At 33.9% G+C, this 24123-nt stretch overlaps 1 protein-coding gene across 2 annotated transcripts; it reads right to left on the bottom strand.

Annotated features, from left to right (window-relative positions):
* On the bottom strand, positions 1-24123 carry DNAAF11 (dynein axonemal assembly factor 11). 2 transcript variants are annotated; one of them, XM_088535110.1, is made up of 12 exons: positions 24087-24123; positions 22271-22438; positions 18489-18566; positions 16465-16637; positions 15258-15457; positions 14082-14258; positions 12846-12923; positions 10479-10544; positions 9248-9317; positions 8178-8273; positions 5535-5620; positions 1-200 (listed from the first exon to the last, which is right to left on the bottom strand). In XM_088535110.1, the coding sequence occupies exons 1-12, from the start codon at positions 24094-24096 to the stop codon at positions 14-16; spliced, it is 1389 nt and encodes a 462-aa protein (XP_088391236.1). In that variant the 5' UTR covers positions 24097-24123; the 3' UTR covers positions 1-13. The 2 variants fall into 2 exon arrangements, with proteins under 2 accessions (XP_088391236.1, XP_088391228.1); XM_088535102.1 differs by lacking the exon at positions 18489-18566 and having other exon boundaries at positions 24087-24111.

Genomic DNA, 24123 nt, shown 5'->3' with positions numbered 1-24123 from the left:
ATTTGAGAACATTTCAAATTAAGGGTGGAACTTCTTCATTATTTTCAACATCAACATAACTCTTCTCATTCTCCATAATTTTCCTTGGTTGGAAACTAACAGGTCCCTGTCCAATTTGTTCCTTCTCTTGGATTATCTTTGTCACATCAGGGAATGAATATTTACTAGGATCCACTTCTAATTTCTCAACTCGTCCACTTCTGTAACAAGAGGGAAACAAACGGAAAATAGTTAATTTCAGCGTTAAATTTAACAGCCTTATTTTCGGGGCTGTTTATAAGCCTGTTGACTTTAGTGTGAGATTTGCTGCTGAGTGCAATTAAAGAAGGGCTAAGAGATTATACTAATTATAAAGTGACTATTAGCAGAAACTCACAAAAACAGAGAAATCCTTAAGACTTGGTAGAAAATAAACCTTAGCCTAATAATATTGCAATAGCTTTTTTTTGGCATCTATGATTTGTTTTAATTCAAAAGATGGTGATTGTTGGTATCACATTATAAATGTTTGACTTCTGATGCAATAAAAATTTTGAGCATAATTATCTTTTCTTTCTTTTTGTCTTTCATTTTTAGCTCAGTACCTTCACAGGAATGTTTATTAAGCTCTACAGATTAAAACTGTAAAAGTAGAAATACACCTTTATTTAGAGAGAAAATATAATTGCACTATTTTATTTGATTGTATCACCTAATTCTTGCTTTTCTTTTCATTGTCTTTTAAATCTCACTTAAAGTTGTGTACAGTCCATTTAACAGGGTTGCAGATACTGCATCACTATCAGAGATTTTAAATATTCCAATACTTACTGCCTTGCAGCATTTAAAACCACTGTTGTTCTCCAACAGAGGAGCTAAGACCTTTTCATGGAAAAAGGTCATCTATTTTCAAGTAATTTGCAACTGTTTATAGGAAAAAATGAAATGTAATTGTACAATGATGTTCTAATTTCTGCAAATTCCAACATGATTTGTACATCCCAATACTAACTTTTCTTTTATCCCGTGTGATACATCGGGTCACAATTCTAAACTCAGGATTATGGACAACTGGGGAAGCCCCCCTGTTCTAATAATCCAGATAAGCACAAATTGCACAAAGAAAAACTATTAGAGGAGAATTTTATGGGTAATGAAGAGAAATGCAAGACAACTCTTCCTATTTCATCACCCTGGATGTTCTTCAATTTTTTCTTATTATTCTATTATTTCTTAGTGAAATAGAAGTGGATTCACTTTGTGGCAACATTCTAGAAAACGTTTATTCCCAAGAGGCAATAATTTTTTGTTTCTTTGCTTTTGTATAATTTGTGAAATGTGCTGTGGCCTTGATTCACTTTATTATTAGCTATTGGGGAGGCCTCAAAATGAGTACACTCTGTCCAGAATGTTATGCTTCTGAGAAGTGTGAACTTGCCACCCAAAAGCACTTTTTTTAGCTCTAAAGCTAAAAAAGCATAAATATGAAAATTCACTAGCCTCAGTATGTGCTTCAGTCACATGGTAGAAAGTATTTTCCTTGATTTGATGTATTTAATTACTAGTGATAGCTTGCATTTGCTCAACAGCTCTGAAATTTTACAAATTACTAGTCATGAAAATATAATAACTTTATGGAGTTTGAATAGCTTGTGGCTTACTAGCAGAATGTGCTTAAATACAAAAGAAACTAATTAACAGCGAGTGTCGTTAGTATGAGGCCATGTCATTAATCTAAGAAAGGATTACACACATCAATCATTCTCAAGATGTAATCTGCGCATGTTATCTACAAATGCCTATCAGTGACTGACAACAGGATAGACTGAGAAGCAACATGGATTCGGGTATCCAAAAAGAGAGTGTTTTTGTCATGTTCATATATACTCATAAATATTCTGTATATGTTTCGAAGTTGACTTGTTGGAAGACTGCATTTTTTGTTTATCATTTTTGGGTATGTTAATACAGGATGGGACAAATGATATCTTTATGAAAAGGACTGTAAAAAACTTAGGACTGTTTTCTAGGCTGAAGGGTTTTTTTGGTGAAGAAAAGGAAGGAGATGATAGGTAAATCATAGGTCTTCATGGTCTTATCCATAGGTCATTTCCACAGTGAGATTCATGTTTTGCATTACTGAGGTGAATACACCTGCCCTTGAACTTTTGTCCTATTCAGATAAGGACTACTCAAGATGACTTGAAGCTGTAGTAATCAAAGTTTAACTCACTGCTGCTCTTGAATATGCTATCCTCCTTATTTTAAAACCTTTTCACTCTTATTATGGTCATGGATTACCAGATCTTCATGCGTGCAAATGAACTTTTAAATCATTCCTCTAGGTGCCACACCTCTCATGTTCATCGTGAATCACACAGAGGTGTATACCACCCACTTTGATTAGTTCTGGTCTTTATGAGAATGCAGATGAAACTACATTTTATGCTTAAGTGAGGTAAAAAGCCTCTTTAACATGTTGCTTATACCTGAATCCACTTCCTGAACAAGAGGTCAGCTGAACTCCCCTTTCAGCCAGCATAAATTGCATGGCGAAAGTTCATGTCTTCATAGCAGTTAACAAGCTATATAGCCTGCAAAGGTATTTCTGTAATGCTCTTCAGCTCCACAGATTTGCAATCTACTGCCAGGTCTTTATGGAGACCACATATTACATGCCATTAGGACAAATAATATATTTGCCATCTGTGCTCTTTCTACATATTTTTTCAGCTCTTTTTCAGGCCAAATTTCAGATACATCTTGGGTTTTTTCCAAGTTAAAATGTTGATGTTTAGTGCAGAAGCAGAAGTGATGGTGAATTCTGGTTTTGAAAGATCAGGTAAATCCTCTTGCTACTCCCTCGTGCACGTGTGTGCGTGTCTGCATCTCCACTCAAGTTCTGACTTCACCTCATCTCACATTCCCAATCTTAACACATTATTCATTTTATTCTACTGTTTGCATATTTGCAGCATCACGTTATGGTTGAACTTGATGATCTTGAAGTCTCTTCCAGCCATAACGATTCTATGATTCCATGTTCTCTCCAGTTTGTTATGTTTCTATGCTCAGTCATGAAGTCCATGGAGAGGAAAGAGAATATTCCAGGACTTTGCAAGGATTCTTTCAAGCACTCAAATTAGGACTCCTTGCACATAAGAAAAGATTCCTACACCTTCACCTACAGTTTTCTCCAATAGATTTGTATTTTGCATCCTCTCCACCAAAAAGAATCAAACTAAGTCAAGGTCTAGCAGTAAATTAGGGCTTCTCAGTACTAAGTCTCATCTCTAATGATCTCCTTTGACAAAGAAAATATTTTTTGAAATAATCAGTGCTTTTTTTTTTTTTTTTTTGGTCAATAAATGAAAAAGACCTGAACTAAAAATAAGCAATAATTCTCCAAGGTAAGTAAATTAATTCTTGTACATCACTGCAGAATTGCAACCCACAAAAGAAATCTATCACTGAATGCGTGTAGACAAAGATTAGAATTAAAATCCAATAAAATGATTGAAAACATCATTTTTTTCTTGGCCTTTCCTATATTTGACTTTTTCCTGTGAAACTCTGGCAAATTCAGCTTTTCTACCTCCCAGATGAATTGTGTGGGCACATGCAATAAAGACTATGGCATTTGCAGCTACTATATATGTAAAAGCTTTATAAATCAATACATCAAATTCCTTCCAAGGCAACTTGTGCCTTTGAAAATCTGAAATAGTTTTGAATACAACCATTGAAGGAATCTCTTTTATGTGGCTGAAGTAATAATAGTATTGTCACGTAATCAAGCTAACAAGAATTTAAAAGATTTAAAGCATTGCATCATAGTTTAGTAGATTAAATGTCTGACAGAGGATTTAGCTAACATATCTGTAGCTGTCAAATGAAATCACTGTAATGAATGTTCTTCTGTAATCTAAGAGACAACTATTCAACAAATTTTAACATCTGTCTAGTCAGTGATTTTCCAGCTGAAGAGGTCAAAACTTACTATTTTTAGTAAAAACCGTAATTCAAAATACTTCTTTCCCACTTGTGCTTTTGTAACGTGTATTCCTCTAAAATTTAACAGTAAAATTTGTATTTTTGCTTCCAAAATTTCAGTAAGCAAACTCCTAATTGCTCAAAACTAATGAAGTCAAATGCAAGGATTTGTCCCTTTACTATGCCATGGAGCAGCTTTAGATCATCAGTTAGCAGGAAAGGGAACTTGTCCCCATTGCTCTTACTGTTTGGAAGACAGATTGTGTCTGGTATCTAAACAGGGAAGATCTTGTTTTCCCTTGCAGAAAAACTGACAGTTCTGTTGATTTCTTTAGATGTTTCTAAGGCTTCAGCTGAAATCCTGCTGGAAAGAGCCATTGCTTTTGCAAAGTAAGTATCCACTACTTTGTCTTAGACCTTTTAAAATATACTAGAAACCATTAGTATTCAAGAAGTAATTATAATCAAGGGTGCGATGGTTCTATGTCATTAGCAAGATCTTCACAAATCCTTGCAGCACCTTATTACCTACTCAACATGCAGGTTCATTCAAGAGAAAGAAGGTAAGGCTGGTATTTTTTTTTTTAATAAGAAAATAAAAAAACAGAAATAATGACATAAGTGACTGTTGGTAGCCACTTGGTTAAGAGTCCTAAATCATGAGACCAAGAAGAATCTGTAGGATCCATAATTCAATTTTAACTATTTAGTTTTTCCATTAGTATGCACCACAATAAAATCAAACAAGGAAACAAACACAGCCTTTCAAGTATTAGAACTTAACAAACTTACCTGTTACTATAGCTTGTTCTGGTATGAATGTCATTGCTTAAAGTAAGAAAAAAGGGGAGAAGTTTAGAATACATATCATAGTATCTGTACCTGCTCAGACCAGAGCAGTGGTACACATCTGCCTCAGTGTCCGTCTCTAGTAACCGCCAGTAAAAATTGCCTTGAAAAAAATCACCAATTGTCACTTGCTAGGAGTAAAGAATAACAAATAGTACATCCTTTAAGACTTGCTTTCTTCTGGCAATCACTGGCTGATGGACTCCAAGAGCCAGAGTTTACACTTCATTTAATAGGATGGACCTATGTTATATAATCTTGCCAAATTGCTTTTCGATCCCATTTCTTAGTGAAATGGCTCAGCTGATATACTTTAGCAGTGACCACTTCATGGGAAAGATACAAAAAATTCATGCCAGAGATTCAAAGCTGCTGCTTTCAGAAAATTTTGAGACTTGGGCTACACAGCAAGGAGCCCTGCAGATGCAGTTCACAGTAGGTGATCTGGATTTCGTGTATTCTAGTTTAATGATCTGAAGGAGTTGATAGAACAAACTGATTGCAGAAATAAGTACTTTTTTGGCTCTGTTATTGGAGCAGATAACTTTATAACGTACCAGACAGGCCATTAGTCCAAATCTCTTCTTTACTCTATATAAATCAATATTTTCCTATTTCCAACAATAACTTAGTCAATAAGCAGCACAATTCTGGAAAGTGAATAAAGAAGGTACAAAAAAGTGAAACTAACAGAAAAGGAAAAATGGAATTACCTTCTTGTGTTTTTTTGCGGTGTATTGCTGTCAGATGTTTTGATTGAAGTTGACACTTTTTGCCTAGCCAGGATTATTCCATTAGCCTAAAATAAAAAAAGTAAAATACACAGCCATAATTCTCACCAAAAAAAAAAAATATTGAGATTTAGGCTCATTAGCATTTAAATAATCTTTTAAAATAGAAAATAAACGGTGTAAAAAAAAAAAGAATTCGCGTCTGATATTCATTCTGTTAAGACTTTAACCCTTCCTGATGCTTCCTCACTCAACACATGCATAAGGAAATTTTAAGCAGATATATTTAACTATATAACTTATAAATATATATAATAAATAAAGTTATATTTAACTAAATAATGAGGACATGTATATATACACACACGTATATACATGTGAAAATACATATATAGACACAAATATATGAATATATGTTGTCTTTTTTAGTAACATTTTAATAATGCACTTCTTGATTCTCCTCGTAGAGAAGTTGCTCATGATGCACTTCACACTTGTATTTCAGTTTTGGCATCCCTGCTCAGACACTTTTATTGAAGAAATTAATGTGAAAGTCTGTGCTGCTCTATGAATTTCTTTCATTCCTTATAAAAAGACCTGGGTGACCACAACCTCTCTCAGCTGCTTTACTAAAACAGTCCATTGTACTATCTCTAGCACAATTGATTTACACGCATTCTCTTCAAATCCGCCTATAAAGTTTCTAGTTCCAAGTAGAATAACATCCCATAATATTCTGATTTTGTGAAAGTAATTCATTTCTTTGATCACCTCCAGAGTAATGTTCCTTTCTTTGCCGTCAGAGAACATTGTCAAGGATGGTGAGCAAACCTGCTGATTCTGCAATTGATTGAAAGGGCCTGCTTGACAAGAAGTGATCCTGGACCTTCGGCAACGATTAGGATTTGACTGTCACAGCACCTATTATCAATTATCCAATATCATTTCACTCAAAACTTCTTTGGCTCAAAAGATGTCCTACTGTCTCTACCCAAGGGACAAGAAATTCAAGAGAAATTTTAAGTGATATTTTCTTATTTTTTTCATCTGTGAAGCACATCTCAATATGCAATAATACGTGAGCTTCACCAAGGCATGGGTTGACTATCCGTCTCTTAGTAAGTTAGATCAAGTGAGAATAACTGTTCGTTAAAAACAGAACTTCCATAAATATAACTGTGGCCAAATATAAGACTTTAGGCTCAGTAGAAAAATAACTGAACGAAATTTAAGGCCTGTGATACACAAGAAGAATACATAAATGTAATGAAGCTTTCTGATATAAATTCTTCTGATAGAAATTAAACTACCGCTATTTGGATTGTTTGGAAATAGAAAGGAGAATACTTAAGAACATAACCCAGAGAACTTTAGAAATCGATTTTTTGGACAGAAGCTTTCATATATTTGAGAAAATAGAAGGAATTTGTGAAAACAGTATTTTTAATCTTATTATTTTAAGATTATTACAGTGTAAACACTGCACTTGAAAATTGGCACTATTTAATTTCACTAAATGTTGCATATTTTGCATGTGTTTTGCTGACCTTCCAAAAATTTTTGGTAGGGACTGCCTTAACAAGATAATAACTCTGCAATCAATTTAGGGAAAAATAAACTTTTAAAACGTGAAAATGCTTTCTTTTATTTCACTTGGAAATTACTATCCTCGATTTACGGTATAGCAAGGTCAGAGAGGCAAGAAAAGAGATTTTGTTTCTCATTTTAAAGACAGGAAACTATGAACAGATTGTAACATGAATCTTGAAAGGCTTAGCAACTTGATCAGAAATTCACTAAAGTAGGTAAAAAATACTCTTTTAGGATTTGGTTAGTTTTTGTTCTATTATTGATAAGAGGGAGGTCTTTTCATAGTATTGCAGAAAGCCTAACATGGGAGTCTATTCTTAGTAGTATTCTTAAAATTTCAACTACAAAAGGAATGTGATAGACCATTTATCTAGTTGCAAACAATTTAATTTTGAGAAAAAATGTTTATCAGGAAAAGAGAGATTATAAAAACAATGGAATGGAGAAATTAGGCTTGTCTTATCACTGATACATCCTGGAAAAACTTGCATGAACTTGGCTTTTCTATCGTACAACTGAAAGGAATGAATATTGAGTTGATGATATCAAATTAGCATTCTGAACCACTGCTGATAATGCTGGCCACAATGTTCTGCAAGAAAAATAACTTTTGGGCTTTCAGTTGTTGCTAATCTTTATTCATTATATTTAGCTTCCTAGAATACATATTAGTAATATCAATGCATCTTCTATGATAGACCAGAGTTTGAAAATGATGGGTATCTCAAAAATACCAGGTGTTCACTCTGTTGAATCCTCGAGAAAGGGAACCGATTCTGTCACTATACCTACTTAGTGGAACTGCTGCAAGGGAACATACGCATCTTAGGTCAGCAGATCCAGGAAGTGTGGATCTGTTGACAATACAGGTAGTAGAGCATACATCTCTGTGTCCCTCCTATATCGGTAGTTTTTAAAACCAATTCAAAATTTGGAGCATCAATAGATGCTACCTACAACTCAGAAATACCTCCAAAGTACTCCCAACACTTCCAAGTACCTTTGCATGATGCCTCTCCAAGTTATTTTACGTACCTTTGGCATGCTGACAACTAAATGCCCAGTTGTTTGTGATCTTTTAGCAATGCTGCTATCTGGTTTCACTTCCTCAGGGAGCACAAGCTGAAACGGCTAAAATAAAATTAAAGAGTGAAGTGTAACATTATTAATAATCTTTTTTTTTTTTTGACCTGAACAGAACATACACAGAAACATCACTGTCATATACTTTGATATTTAGCACAGTATACATCTAAATCCTCTTGATTTAAATATATTACTACTAATCCTAATAAATGATTAGCATGTTAAGCAGCTTTTACTTACAAGTACAGTACATGTATATGCTTGAATTGTTCTCATTCCTGAAGTGACATTTCTAAAGAAGGTTATAAAATGATGCTTGACTTATATTAGCAATTAAATGAGAATGATTATCCAGTCTATTTTAGATGTAAAGCAATTCTGAAGTTTTGTTTATGCAGTTGGTATAGCTATAAATACGGATTTTGGTTTACTACATGAGTACTTTTCTTTTAAATGAATATAAAATTATAATCTTTGAGAAGAAAGAAAAAAAAACAAAAACTAGAATGATAGTTGAAAGGCCCTTCTAAATGTATATGTGTGTATATATATATACATATATTCACTTATTTCTACCAGCTATAAATTTCAGATTATAAAATTGCAATACTCTAGGGCAACCAGTAAGCGGTCATCAGATGTAAATGATGTACATTGTTAGGGGAAAAAAAGAAAAGAGAGGGAGAGAAAAAGAGGATCAAATCTTATTCCAGACTTTGTACCCTTTCTGGTTAGCACTTCCATAGTTTATATGTGGTTCAAAATAATGCCACTAGGAAAGTGCTTCTTTTTTGCACCGGTGTACACGGTTAGTAATCACTAAAAGTCAGGTATAAATTCGACTGAAGTTGGTTAAAAAATACCATCAAACTTCAATAAACAAAGATCAGTTCTTGTGCAACAGAACACATTGGAGGCCTGTAAGAGGCCCGAAGTAAACACTGAAAATAAATAACAAAATTCACGATAACTATAACCCTTAATTTGAAATTAATGTAGAAAAAAAAAAATCCACTAACCTTTCCCTTCACCCGTACTCGTACGTAAGTTGGCTGGACATCAACATCAAGCAGAGAAGTGTCTAGATGTCTTTACAATGAAATATAAATAAATGAATGCAATATACAATACAGTCCAGCAAATAAGCAGTTCAGACTATATGTATCTTTAATTATGCTTTTGTAAGTTGTAAATTAAAAACTGCAATTTCAGTTATTAAGTTATATAAAATATTATTAGGATTTAAAGTCTTTGTAAGAAGGATATGCTTTTTGTATGTGTTGACAAAATGTCAAATAAAATAATGTCTAAGTTCTGTCAAGTCCACCTCAGGGGTATATCAATACACTATATAACTCCAGGGTATTACACTACTCCAAGATTTCAAAGTCTTCATTGACTTCATTGAAAGTAAGCAGTATTTTTCTATATATTTAATGCTTTATTTCATAGGAAATTCATCAATTTTCTATTTAAAAATTCATAAACAATGGAGTAGCTCTGTTTTGAGGCAAATTAATGAGCTCAAGTAGAGCAAGCCCTAGCATGAAGAGTGTTTGTATGCTAGAAAACATGTTCTATAAACTTTATCATTACAAGTTTGTAGTAGGGGTAAATAAGACGTTTGGTTTCTAATCAGTTCTTGGGCATGATAGCGTTTAGCACCAGTACAGTCCTGCTTAGGAGTACTCTGCTTTCAAACAGTTGGCTGGATCCCTTGTCATATTTTGGCCTGGTTCGACCAGACTTTTTTCAAGCATCATGTCATGATTTGGGAAATATATGAGCCATAGACTCTTTCCAACAGGCACTATTGATAAGGCCACCTGGTCTTGAGGACAAGAAGAATCTAAACAGAATGTCATGAACTGTACTGTGACAGTTCTGGGGCCAGGGTACGGGCATAAAACCCCATTCCCTATAATCCTAATGTGCCAGTGAAGAGTGGAAGGGATTTTACGTAAGTGAAAATGGACAAGTGCAGAGGCAACCTGCATGTGGACAACAGAATACTCAAAAAATTAAACTATTAAACTATGCTTACTCAGGAGAACAGAACAGTCTGAAGGGTCTCTGGTTTATACAGTCCCATTTCTTTTGCAGAGGTTTCCAGGCTGGTTCTATAACATACTATATTATTTGTTCTCCTCTTGCAAAGTCCCAGTGAACAGAGGGGTATATTTGAAATATTAGGTACCAGAAATTAAGAACAGTAAAAAGGAAAAGGAAAAAAATAATAACAATCATGACCTGTAAACAGCAAGATCCAAGACGAATTGGTTGGTTTCTTCGTCATCTTCCAAAGTGAAATGAAGCCTAATAAGATAAGAAACACCTACAGGATATATACAAGCGGAGCGCACAAACAAACATTACTGCATGCTTAAAATTAAGCTGCTAGCAATTTTGGATTAATATGAATTCATGAATATGAATACTTAGAAAATATGCCATATTATCATTTTAGAAAGAGTTGCAATTCTATTATACAAACAGAAAAAACTATTGGCATTTGAATCAGGGTGAGTCTGAAATTTATTTTCTGTTGTCCTCACTCAACTCCCCAGACACGGAAATAAAAATAGTGCTGAAGATGAGTTAATTAAAATCAGTCTGTCAGTGCAGAAAGAATGACACCTGCTGGTAAAATCATTTTTTAGTGCTATCAGAAAGAAAGTTCATGAAAAAAATGAAGATCTTAGAACGAAGAACCTCATAATTTGTAAAAAATCTGCATATTTGTTCATTTGTTCAATTAAATTGTCTGTAGTACAAATGTATGGCTGTGTATTTCTGATATAAAGAATGGTTTGAAGAACATCCTTGTTTCTACAAGCTTTAAACCCTTTTTTAAACGTGAATTTTATTAAGTATGTGTTTATGATCTGCTGGATGAGTTTTTAAAATTGTGAAAGAATCACATCTATTATTATTACTCTAAGGAGATAAACTAAATAAGGACTTCAAATGCTTCCAGAGTGTTAGAAAAAAGTCCCAGCTTAAGAACCACTTAGAGAGATCAACAAATGAGATTCTTATGGTGAGATAAGGCTTAACTTTATATGGTAAATTTCAGGAACATTTTAGTACTTTGACACTTTGGGTTCAGATAACAGAATTAGTTCAGATTTTCAGATTGGCTAAATTTTCTCAGCAAAAAAAACATTTGCCATCTATACCCTTCGCTCTTTACGCTATTGTATTCTCATATACTCATCCCACAGGAAAGCTTATGGAGCTTTCACTTTATGAGTATTTTTAATGGGAAGTGCAAAGAAGAATAAAACATAACTTTTTTTTTTCTTTCCCGTTCATGCCTCTCTCTTATAATACATATTTTGAGGAGAATTCACTAAAGAATGAAGAGTGAGAATGAGAAAAGAACTGCAAAACTTTCTTGGCAGAAGCTTAGCTAGAAATGAGGAAGAGAAGTTGCCTCCTTTTTTGAGTAGTATGCAGTTATTCCCTTTGTAAACTTACGAAAAGACACCGGTTTACTAGACCTATACAAGAAAGCAAAAATTTTTGAGAGCAGCATCCATTTAGGAGTAACTCTTAATGTGTTTCTCTGCAATACTCTGCCAGATTGCACTGAATTAAGAGCTGTGATATTCTTGTTGCAGACATATTGGTACAAACTGTTCAGTGATCTGGCTTTACTTAGACAACCCACAGAGTAAATTCTAATCCAGGAAACCCATGTGAAATGAACAGTAGAGATGTTAACAATGAACTCGGTGGGATCACATTTCTTCTAGAGAGTCAACAAAAGCTTTATTCTAAATGACTATGCTTTTTTTGTGCTTCTGTCAACATATTTTTGCAAAAAATGTACTCAAATACAGTGATAAACATATTTTGGTCATCTTTAATGTTACCTACATTGATGAAAAACAAGCATTGATCTTATAATGCAGGTTTCGAAACCCTTAATTTTTTATGGATTTATAAACTTCCAAGTTAAATAAAGTGTTCTTCATACTAACAGTAAGCATGCTTTTAGCTTTGCTTTTTTGCAGCTAAGGCAGTTTTAAGATGGAAAAACCTATTCAGAACACAGGAGACAGGGTATGACCCCATTCACAGTGTCAAAGGAAAGGATCTCATGCAAAGCAAGTGAATTATGTGTCGTGCTGAATTCTGCCAGGTCTCCAACTGTCCTCAGAAGAGGGAAAGGTTTTGTTCAGAAATAGTACTTGGACATATTTTTCCACATTTAAAGTAGCTACTCATACACATTTATCTTCTACATCCAGCCTCTGGTTAAACTTTTTCCGCTGTTACCAAGGTGCTCAAAGAAAGAGAACCTTACCATAAAAGGGAACAGAGTAAAATATCTTTGGCCTTTTACAGAAAAAACAAGTTCTTCAATCATGAAAGTAAAAGATAATAAATTAAACACCCTTCAACACTTTAATGACTGAAAATTAATTCTTTTTCTAGACTAAGAATAGAACTTCAGTTCAGTCACTCCTCAGCAGGAATATAACACCGCACATTAGAACTTTTCAGTCCTCTTATTTCTGTATTGCCATATATCTTGAAATACTAGACCAAATCAACTGTGAAGATATTAGTATTGCTTTACTTCTTCAGGACATTGTTTTCCTTACGTACTTGGGCTCATTTACATTCAGAGCTTTTCCTTCTGTGGTGATCAAAGTCCGAAGTGGCTTTTCTTTCTTCTTTGACTCCCTTAAAGTAGGAAGAAAAATTATTTTGTCACATTCTCATCTTCTATGTTCAACAGCAAAAAAAAAGATAAAAATAGACCAAAAATTATCTGGTATTTTAAAGACATAACTTATTTCAGGAACAAAAAGGTGAAATGAAATGTCCAACTGTACAGTAAAATCATCATCTAAAGATGAGCTAATATTTTGTAATATTACTGAACTTCTTTCATATTTCACAGAGTATCTATTATCAAATAGTAATATATTAAATTTATCTTAAGATATCAGTGGATTGCTTTTTTTTTTCAAAAAAAAGAAGATATTCCTAGCCATGAATAATCACAATAATCATGATGTACCAATATTTTTATTTGCTTTGATGTATACATAAGCATTTCTAAAGAAACTTTCTATGCATGTAAACTTAATTTGCTTTCCTCCAAAAATTCTTGGCTTATTTCAAAATAGCAAAGAAATAGGAAAGGAAAGGAAGGACAGGAAGGAAAGGAAGAAAAGTATGGAAAGGAAGGAAAGGATGGAAAGGAAGGAAAGGATGGAAAGGAAGGAAAGGATGGAAAGGAAGGAAAGGAAGGGATTACTCTGTTTATAAAACTGACAAACTCTGTAGCAAGAAAAAAACTGTTTTGTTCATGACTGCATTGATTCTCAATGATTGACAAAACCAGTGGCAACCTTAAAAATATTAAAGCATTATTGGGGTCATGCATCTTCAACATACAATAGAAAATGTAAAGAGTCTTATTACTTAGGATGGGTATCTTGAATAAAGTATGTGAAAAAAATCATAAGATGCACAGAAACAGTGCCCGAAATGCCACTTCTAAAAATATATATATATATGCATATATACATATATATGTGTGTGTGTGTGTATATATGTGTTTTTATATATATACATATATGTATATATATATTTATATGTATATAAATATAAAATCAATTTGAAGAAAAACAAAAAAAACAGAAATTATGAATACAGTTTAGAAAAAGGAAACAAAGTGAACAGTCTATTTATATTTTTAAGTGCTTTTCCAGAGGCAAAAGGAAATTAAGCTGAGAGTGCTCAGTGACATTCAGTGTGAGGTAGGTGCTTACCTCTTCTCTTTTCCCTTCAAAATTCCACATCTTCAAAAAATACATCAAAACAAAAATATACCTTATACTATCTTTAGCTCTCTTTTCTTCAATATATCTGTGAGTTTCCAATCTAGATTCTGGCGTATATGGTGTAGGCTCCTCCCAGAATCTTCTGTCTTCTTCATCATCAGTTTCTTCCCATGTTTGTTGCTCTCTTTCTGGCTGATAGTTTCCACTGTCAAATAGGGAGTTTGGGCTATATGAGATCACAGGGAATATTATTCCAATAAAATGAAATACAATGGAATACTAATACAATGGACTTTACTACTAATGAAAATATTTAGACGGAATGTATTTCATTAGCTTAACTAAGAAGTGATACTATGGTGATGCCTTGAAAGCCTAAAGATATTTCATCAGATGAACTTCAAGGACAGAATTTTCAGAAGTCTTCACAATTTAAAGGTGAAAGAAAACCTGTATTTCCTGTGATATTTACGTAGCCCAAATAGTAGGCAGCAGCAGATTATAAGTTTATAGGAGAGCAACTTTTTACTTAGACATCTGCTCAAGTGCTGTCTTCAGAATTCTCTTTTTCTTCCCCTAGCCATAATCCCCTGCAATCTTCAGAAATTTTCTAACTATATGAGGTGAAATCTAGATTTATCATACTTCCGTATGATAGTAAGTTCCATAGCCATCTTTATGAAATTTAGACTCTATTGGACTAAAAATAAGATGAATGGCAACTGCAAAGAAAGATGATCCCAGATACAAATTCCACTTCTTACACTGTCTCACTATACTAAGTAAAAGAAATATAGGAAATAAAATCCCATAGCCTTTTTCACCTCAAAAGATCTGTAAAATCCTATTTCATCCATAGCACATAATAACACCAAAGCAAATGAAATTACAGGTGAGCCATTGCTTTCTCTGGAACCACTGGAAAATATGTATTGCCTTACAGAGCAGTTTTCAATTGTCCTACTGAAGGAAGCCAATCATGCCACTTTGGCAAAAGTTAGCTTGTAATTTTAGGACAAAAATCTGTTGTACTGCTGCAAGTCTGTAGTTAGTTATTTTTCAATACAGATAAAAATGTATGAGAAGAAAAAAATCCTGCTAGAATCAATGAAAAAAAAAGGCAAATGAAAGATTGGACTTATATGATCGATATTTAATGAGGAACACAAAATTCTTAATAAAAAAAGAGATATCTATTTACAAAATACTGTTGGTTACTGTCTACCTGTCCATTCCAAGCTTAGATTGCATTTGATTTTCTTTATTCTCCTTCTTTTCTTGCATCCTTCTTTGAGCATCTTCTTTCTCTCTGGCTCTTTTAAGAAGGTAAGCTTTCTCCTGCTCTCTGATTTTCTCCTTCACTTCAGGATAGTCTTGAAGTGCTCGAATTCTCTCAGAACGTTCTATTTCCTTGCTATCCAAACACTTTCCAAAAAAAAAGCATGTGAGAAATTTTATATGTATTTATATGAATAATATGTTAATTTTGAGAGATGACTCTATTAAACTAATAATACACCTTTCAAAAGTCCATAGAACTCTACAGCTCTAGCTGTATTTGGAAAAAAATAAGAGCATTACATTTAAATTCATGGTCTTACACGGGAAGGTTTGCTTAGATGTGACCTATCTTTTGCAACAATTATTTAACAGCCCTTATGGTTGTTTTAGTTTTATAAAATATCTGTGTCAAATAATGGTCTGATGCTGCTAAATGGGGTGATTCCTTTGCTTCTTCTGTTCCTTCCGTTGAGCCATTTCTGGTGTCCATCAGACTGCAGCTTATGAAAATATTAGAAAATTATTTTGTTATGTTAGTGTATTGCCAACGAAGTGAGTTGAATCTATTCCTTAAGAAGTCAGGTGAGACTGACTGTGAGAGGATAATTCCAGAAGTCATTAGCCAAGCTCACTCATTTCACAAAACCTCATTCTTAAAGTATCTATTTACGAGCAACGTAACTGAGTGCCCTTTCTTTCTTTTTTGGCATTGATTCTTCTGCTGGCTTTCACAAAACATTTAAACTCACGGTTCCAACACACTGGTAACCTTCTGCAGTCATGAAAATACTTTAAAATATATTGTGTATTTAAAAAATAAACAAGCAAAAGGCCAGAACTGTACTGGGTATTGATTTTTTCAGAGCTTTGTTTAAAGATTTCCCATGGAAACAACAGGAAGTTAACAACTGCACCTGGGGAAATAAACAATCTATTAATTATACTTTATTTATCATAATCACTTGCTCTTCAGAATAGAAGGTAGTATTCTGAGGACACTAAGCAAAGTGTTCCTAGTGTTGCTACTACAAGCATTTAGCTTGCTTTGTATATTTAGTCAACAATGCTATTATTAAAGGAAAATGCATCATTTATTACTTGTTATTACTGGTTCCTGGTTTAGACATAATATACAATTTAAAAAATCTTACTTCCAGCTGTTGAAGAGTTGCCACCACAAATTGTCTATAACCTTCAAAATCAGTACATGGGTTTCCCACTAGAAACAGTTCCTTCAGATGTATGTTATATTTCAGAACTTCAATACTAGAGAGTTCACCAATAAAATTTGCTGTCAGGTCAAGTTTCTTCAGCTCTTCACAGCCTGTTTGAAAAAAACATTATTTATTCTGCCCATAATATAAACGTACATCTCTAATAAAATGGAAAATTGGGTTACTGAAAGAATGAATTATCACTGAGGGATTCAAATCCACAGAAAGTTTCCTTCTCCATTCACTGTCTTTCACAGAGGCTGACTGGCAAAACGTACACTATGAAAAAGAGAAGGCTAAGCAGATATCCACACAAGATAACACATTCCATCCCTCAAACTGAGCTCAGTGCAGACAATTAAATCCTGTTCTCCAAACCCTTCCCACTCCTTCACTTCTGTCACTGGTGAGGACACAACATTTCTTGCATCTGGCTGTATCTCCCCAGGCCACAGCTTTGCTCTTTCTACTACTTTTTAAAGAACCCATACTTACTGTAGACTGTGACTACAGTAAGTATGGGTTTTTCTGGTTTTGTTTTAGTTAGGCACAAAGTTAAATCATTTGAAGATTTAAAAAAAAAAATCTTAGATTTTTATCAAAATCTGTCCATGAACTACATTTGCTCTAATAGTAAAAAGTTCAGCTAAATAAGAGCTTGACTGCTGCACTCATCACCATAACCACAACTTTTTTTTTGATAGTCTATTTCGCAAGTATTTTATGTGTAATGGAGCTGAAAGTGAATAAACAACTCAAAATGATTTATTAGGGGTTTTAAATAATCCAATATTTTTGCAAGACACGCTCCCAAATGCTTTCACTGCTAAATAAATTACAAATTAGAGTAATAAATATGCAGCCTGATAGACGACCTTAAAATTTACTGGCATGAGAATACATGCAAGTTTCTCAATAAATTGCCAAATATGCAATGTACTGCCTATTTCTTCAACTTTTAAAGACTTCTCTTTAATCTATGTGTGGTTTTTTTTACATTTGATTTAAACTAGCATCTTCAACCTTGCTGAATTGCTTGCTGAATGTAAAAAAAGAAAAAGTTATTTTTGTCACTATTCCCTCACCAAGGTGGACATTTAAAAAATTTATAGCAACTTGTTATTACATGAAGTAATACCTATTTTATCTCTGTTTAACCCTTTATCCTGTCAGAATCATCTAAAGCCTAGAGCCATCTACAAACACATTCTGTATTATTTGAATCATTTCTAGCTTGAGATCTTTTCCTTCTTGACTTTATTTAGACTAATTGCTAGTCTAGGCTAGCTAGCTAGGCTAATTGCTAGGCTTTAGAATCTGTACATGGAAAATGACAGATCTTTGTAGATGATTCTGACAGGATAAAGGGTTAAACAGAGATAAAATAGATATTACTTCATGTAACAACAAAGAAAATAATTGGAAAAACTCCACAAAAATACTCCAGACTGTTCTTGCAATCTGTGCACAGTGTGAATCTTTCCCATGTGAGACTTAACTACTGAAGTCAAGAAAATGGTTGAATTACAAGATAAACTCTTTTTAGAGTTTAGACAGCATTAAAACAACTCCACACCATTCTAATTATCTGGTATCACAGACATCTTTATGTTGCAGATATACTAATTCCATATGGGGTCCATGAAGAATTTTGAAATATCAATTAAGGTAATAAAGAATAGAGATGTCAGAGATGGCAACAGTGGTGGGAGAGTATGCAAAGGGTGAAAAACAAAGTAATTTTAAGAAACCACAGTCACAAAATTTCAGTATTGGAAGGATTTGCCAGAAAGAAGGACAACTGAAACACTGACCATGAAGATTCCTTCTTGATGTCAACAAAGTATCATTACTGGTGGACATATCTGATAACTTATATCCTCCATTACACCTTACACCTTTTTGTCACAATTTAAATGTTTCAAAATGAAAAGGCAAAATATTTCGTTTAAAAATCTTACCTTCTAGATTTTCAATTCTTTCAATGTTGTTCAAAGCAATATTTAAATACTCGAGCTTCTTTAGTCTGCCCACATTTTCTGTAACAAACATATATTTTTTACATCAATTCGCTCTGTTGGAAGGGACATAATGATTTTACTTATTTGCTTAGCTTTAAAAACAATAAACTAAAAAAATGGGAAGCACAAACCAGATTATCAGACACATTTATTTTGTTATTAATATGAAGATGAGAGGAGAAAGTTCTCTGAAAAATGAAAATTAAAATAAGAAAAATAGAAAGAATAAGGAAAGCTACGAACATTTTTAAAAACAAATCATAAATCTATAATGGCAGCACACTGATAAATGAGGACTGGAACAACCCTGGTGAAACCATGCTTTTCACTCATCATGATGTTCAGGAATCATTAGACCATATTTAGTCAAGCTAAATATTTAGGCACACTTTTACATCCACTTTGATGGAAAATCGAAAGTTTCTTCCTTAGTATATATTTAGGTTCTAAAGATCTTCTGTCTATAGGACTAATACCAGAAACTTAAAGATATTAATAAATCCATATTGTATCAGACTTGGAAGAATTAACGTTGTTTTAAATAAAGCCTTAACACAATACAGAGTCACTGAACCTGCAAGTTACTTTTTGTCTATAAGACAGTATGAATATAATTGGAATCTGTTTTAGAAAGATGCCTTTTTTTCTAGTATTTTTGCAGCAATACAGTATTCTCAATAAACTCAGGATTATTTAAATCTCTGTTTTAAATCCTCTGATTAGGAAAGTTAGGAGGAAATTTAAAAAATCAGGTAATTTCATTTTCAGTTTGGATCATCTTATATACACAGTTAACAGAATAGCAGGAATGGGTTGGCCCACAATTATGGGCTGGATTTTGACTTGTGTTTTCACTAGTGTCATTGAAGCAATCCAATGACATAAGAAAACACAATTCTGTTAAAAGTAATTTTGAAAATAATAATAACTTCAAATCAAGCTGCTTTTCTGTCATAAACCTGAAAAAATACTGTGAGGAATGCACTAACATTTGGGGAAAAAAAAATCCTGGTCTATGTCTTTGATTCCTCAAGCCTGATGTTACTACGACATTTTGGTAATATCGTGCTCATAAAAGTTATGCTCTTCCTCAGTGCAGCACTTTCTCTCACAACATAGTCTCAAAGCTTTATGATGCTACATGCAGAATGGAAACCATTGGAGGAAAGCAAGAGATACCATTTGATGTTTGTTCTCAGGGGAGAACAGAATTAGAAAGTCTGGTTTAATTATAGAAAAAAATGTGCCAGACAGAGAGGTGGTTGAGATGGAATAGTACACTGGACATAAGCATTGATTAACTTAAGAAAGAAGGAAAGAATGGAGAAAATTTGCTAGACAATGTCTCCAGGAATCATCCTGACAGATGTGTATATACATACATATATATATATATATATATATATAGTGGTTTGTCTTTTTAAATATAGTGATCTAAATTTATTGTTAGTGTCATGGTGAAAAAATCAGTGTACCAGCAAGGTCTCATTTAAGCCAATACACCTCCTGTGCTGCTGTTTCTGCAAATATAAGATGGCAGACAGTTGCCAGTCAAGGGCAGAAGCATTCTGTACATCCTTCTCCCTTTTTGAACGTTTTTCATATAAAGATTTACAAGAATTCAAGAAGGATAAAACAAAGCTTTTGTCCTGTTGACAGAGTCCTTGTCAAGATGGATAAAACCGCCGCCAAGCACCGTAACTGGGATCTGAAATACACGCTTTTCATGATTTGTGATTGAAAGGAGGAGGTCAGCAAATTTTGGCATGTTCTGTCGCAGTGGGTAACATTTACTCCTTTTCAAATATACAAAGGAGGTAGAGAAGGAATTCAGCAGCAACTAACTACACCACATCAGTCCCCAAAGTGAGTGAAAAATGCAAATGCCATTAGAGATACATGACACATCTGAGGTACTAATTGGACGCAAGGTGCACCTTACAACTTGTGTCAGCTGAAGATTTTCTGACTGGAAACCCCATTCAACAAAATAACAAAGTTAATCTCATATTCTAAATCACAAACTGAACAGATTAACTGCTGTACATACTGTCCCTGCTGAGACAAGCATAGAAATTCAAACAGGGAGATTCATCTAAGCAACACAGATCATGTCTAGAGTGGAGTTACTTATCCAGCCTTTTTAAAAAATCAGTAAAGAGAAATAGGTTGTTCAAGGTTCAATCTGTCTTATCTTAGATTGGATGTCTAGAACCAGTGAACCGAATCATGCTCAAAAATATGCCTATTTTTCTCCGTTGATTATAACAGGAGGTTACAGTAACTGCCTTAGACATAGATGTCTAAGGTTACATTATATGAATTCTACCATCTAGTTTACCAAGACCTTGGAATTATATATTTTTCATAATTCACAAATACACAATGAAAGAGTCCTCAGCAAGGACTCTTTTAGCTGAGGTTGGCTGTTCATTTTTCTTGGAGTATTTCTATGATGGCAATGACTCTACACGTGAAGATATGAAAAAGACAGCATTGGAGCCAACTTTTTTTTCATCCTTCTGTCTATAGAAAAGAAAACAAAGTCTCATCCACGGAGTCATAGAAGTTAGGCACCTATATTTTCTGCGCACTTGGATGCCTTATAATTTGTTATTCCATCAGTAAGCAAGGCTGACCTTTAGGGCTACGTAAAGGTCTTTTAAAAGACAGGAGAGAGATGTCACAGCAGATCTGATATAAACCATACAGCTTTGATATTCTGCAGTGTCCCTTCTGGAAGGGACATTTGTTGTTTCTGCAACCCAGAAAGGTTGGTACCCACTAGGAAGAATTACTTCTCAATTTTAATACTTAGCAAAGCTTTTGGTCAGCACTTATGTAGTGCTATTTCTTTCTTTTCATGTTATGGAAGTGCTATCTTGGAAAGCAGTTACATTACACAGGAACATATGGAAGCTGGAAGTTACATGTTTTTCTAACTCCTACAGTGAGATTATATTAATCTAAGAATAAGACTGAATCTCTTGAAAATAAGACTGCTGAAAAAAAAATCTTGTGTCCCTAAAGCATTAAGCAAGCGTTAACATATCACACCAAAGAAGGAAATATGAGGGTTATCAAAGAATAAGATGAAGTCTTTGACTTCAACTCTACACACTACAGACAGAGACGAAGCTTTTCCTGCCCAAGGCCTTATTTTCTGTCTTTCTGTGGAGCACCTATCAAAGACTGTAGCCTATATCCTGTCACCACAAAACACTAGCCAATCATGATGAGAAGCACAGAAACTTTTCTGTAAAAAGTCATCTTTATACACAAAAAATAACTGTTTTATCTGAACAAAAATTATTCCACTGTTAGCAGAAACAATCCATATCTACAAAAACTGAATTGAAAAATGATAATGGGAAGAACTAGTTCTTTGATATCACAGTTCATGCCACAAAGGCAAGAAATTTAATAAATTAATCTTAATACATCTGTAAAAGGTGTTCAAGACTCATATTTTAGTGACTTGTATCTCAGTAGAATCTTTCTCACTTAAAATTTCTCTTGGAAATTTCCAAGCTTCTTAGCAATCTGTTAAAGTAACAGGGAACAACGATGCTCAAACCCTGGCAGGGACAGACACACCAGAAAATCTTCTGCCGTTCTTCTCTCTGCATGCCCTTTCACCCCACAGATTTTTTTTTTTTTTTTGATTTCAGAATTATGCATGCAATTTCATTTGAAAAGACACATAGCCAGAAAAGACTTACCAATTTTTGGAATTAAATTATTTTGAAGATAGAGAATTTTTAAATCTCGACACCATTTATCTAGATATTCTAGCTTTTCTATTTCCTGCTGATGTAAAGAGATTTCTTCCAGTGAAAATATCTCACAGTTGTTATGTTCTGCACGTCTTCTAACAAGATCTTCAGTGACTGAAAGACATATTAGAAGTTGCTGGGGAAAAGAATCTCCTTTTAGATATTTCCCTCACATGTCTTAATAACATCAAATAAATCTTTTGTCATACTAAAGAGGGGTTCAGTAAAAATACCAATGGAAATAAAACCTGCTACATGAGACAGCAAGCACCAGGTCACTTTAGCCCATCCTGCCACAACATACCTCATTTGTAAAACACCCTGAGGTTACTTGACACATTCAAAAATCTATATGAAAACTGCTGAGTCTTCCAAGAGTACAATATAGCTGTTGCAGAAATGAGTTGAGCATTCATTACTTTCAGTATACTTCAGATTGAAGATTGATTAATGTAGACAAGCAGTGAAGTGCTTTCTGGCCTTTTATTTTGCTGTGCCAGATGTTCACATCACAGGTAGCAGCAAAAAAAACAAAGTAAAATAGCTACATGGGGTGCTTCCATGACCAAATCATGCACTGAAATAAGCTGGATGAATGCTGAAAGTGGACAGATATTTTTAACTTTTTTTCTTGTCTAAGGAGAAGCCACAACTAATTCATGCTTATAACTGTCTCTGTTGGGAAAAAAAATTAATCCTAGGTAATTTTTGGATGCTACGAGGTCATTAGCAGCAAGCAAAAGAGTTTCAGTGACCAAAAGTAACCAGAGACCTTGTTTCAGAATTTTCATACAGCAGTATTTAGTGCTGGGAAATATTTCAAGCAAAAAAGAGCCTCTGTATAATGAAAGTTAATAACAATAATTCTGTGAGAACAGGGCTTAGTTTTGCAGTAGATGCTATTACTTTGTTTCCAGCCCACTGAACCAAAAAAGCACTTGCATTTTTTATCTCCCTGAAAAACAATGTACTAGAGTGTAATATTGATTGAAAAAATGGGATTTAATGAAATTACCATAGCTATTTTCATGACTGTTAATACCTACAGAAGATTGGAAAGCCCTTCAAAAGTACTCTGAAGAAAAATAAAGTTAAAAGCACATATAGAGATATGTAAGAACAAATAATCCCTTCCAAGCAATTAAATAAAATTGTTCTTTCTTGGCTTATTTATCTCAGGGAGGTTTTGTCAAATTGCCCATTTTTATTATTTACTGTCATGGAATGGCAATTTTATTGAACCAATACAGCCAAAAATCATGTTTCAATTTAGCCTCTCTATCTACAATTGTAGGGAAAGGGGTGAAAAAGGTTAATTTACACAGGCTAGGATGACCCTGGTTGGATCCCCCTTGCTAAAAGAGTCTGTTTGCTTTAGAAGATCTGTTTGACAGATTCCCCCACAACACATGACTTACAGAATATTTAAGTAGTCATGACTTGCATTTGGGACTAGTGAATCTCCCTTAACCATAGAGTATGGTGAATGTTGCTGACAGCTGCCTTATATATCTGGGGAAATAATGTTACTCCTTTTATTATTTATTTAGTTTCATCTTACCATTTGTCTCACAGAGATTTCTCAGAAGAATTATTTTTTTATTGTACTTTGGGCAAATGATAATGCCCTGATAACACCCTACCTTCACATAAAGTTAACCTATTCGGAAAAATAAGTGTCTTGGAGAGGGCAGGGGAAGGTTGGACGCATCTAAACAACCACCTTCCCTTCAGCAGCCAATTTTAACCCCGCGACACTCACTGCGCACCATGGTCGCCTCAGCGCCGCCGCCATTACG

Source organism: Tinamus guttatus, unplaced genomic scaffold (genome assembly GCF_059628265.1).
Source record: "Tinamus guttatus ecotype Peru unplaced genomic scaffold, ASM5962826v1 Tinamus_guttatus_pri_ptg000038l, whole genome shotgun sequence".
Taxonomy (NCBI): Eukaryota; Metazoa; Chordata; class Aves; order Tinamiformes; family Tinamidae; genus Tinamus; species Tinamus guttatus.
The sequence above is the reverse complement of the archived record's forward strand: the minus strand, read 5'-3'. Positions and strand labels throughout refer to the sequence as shown.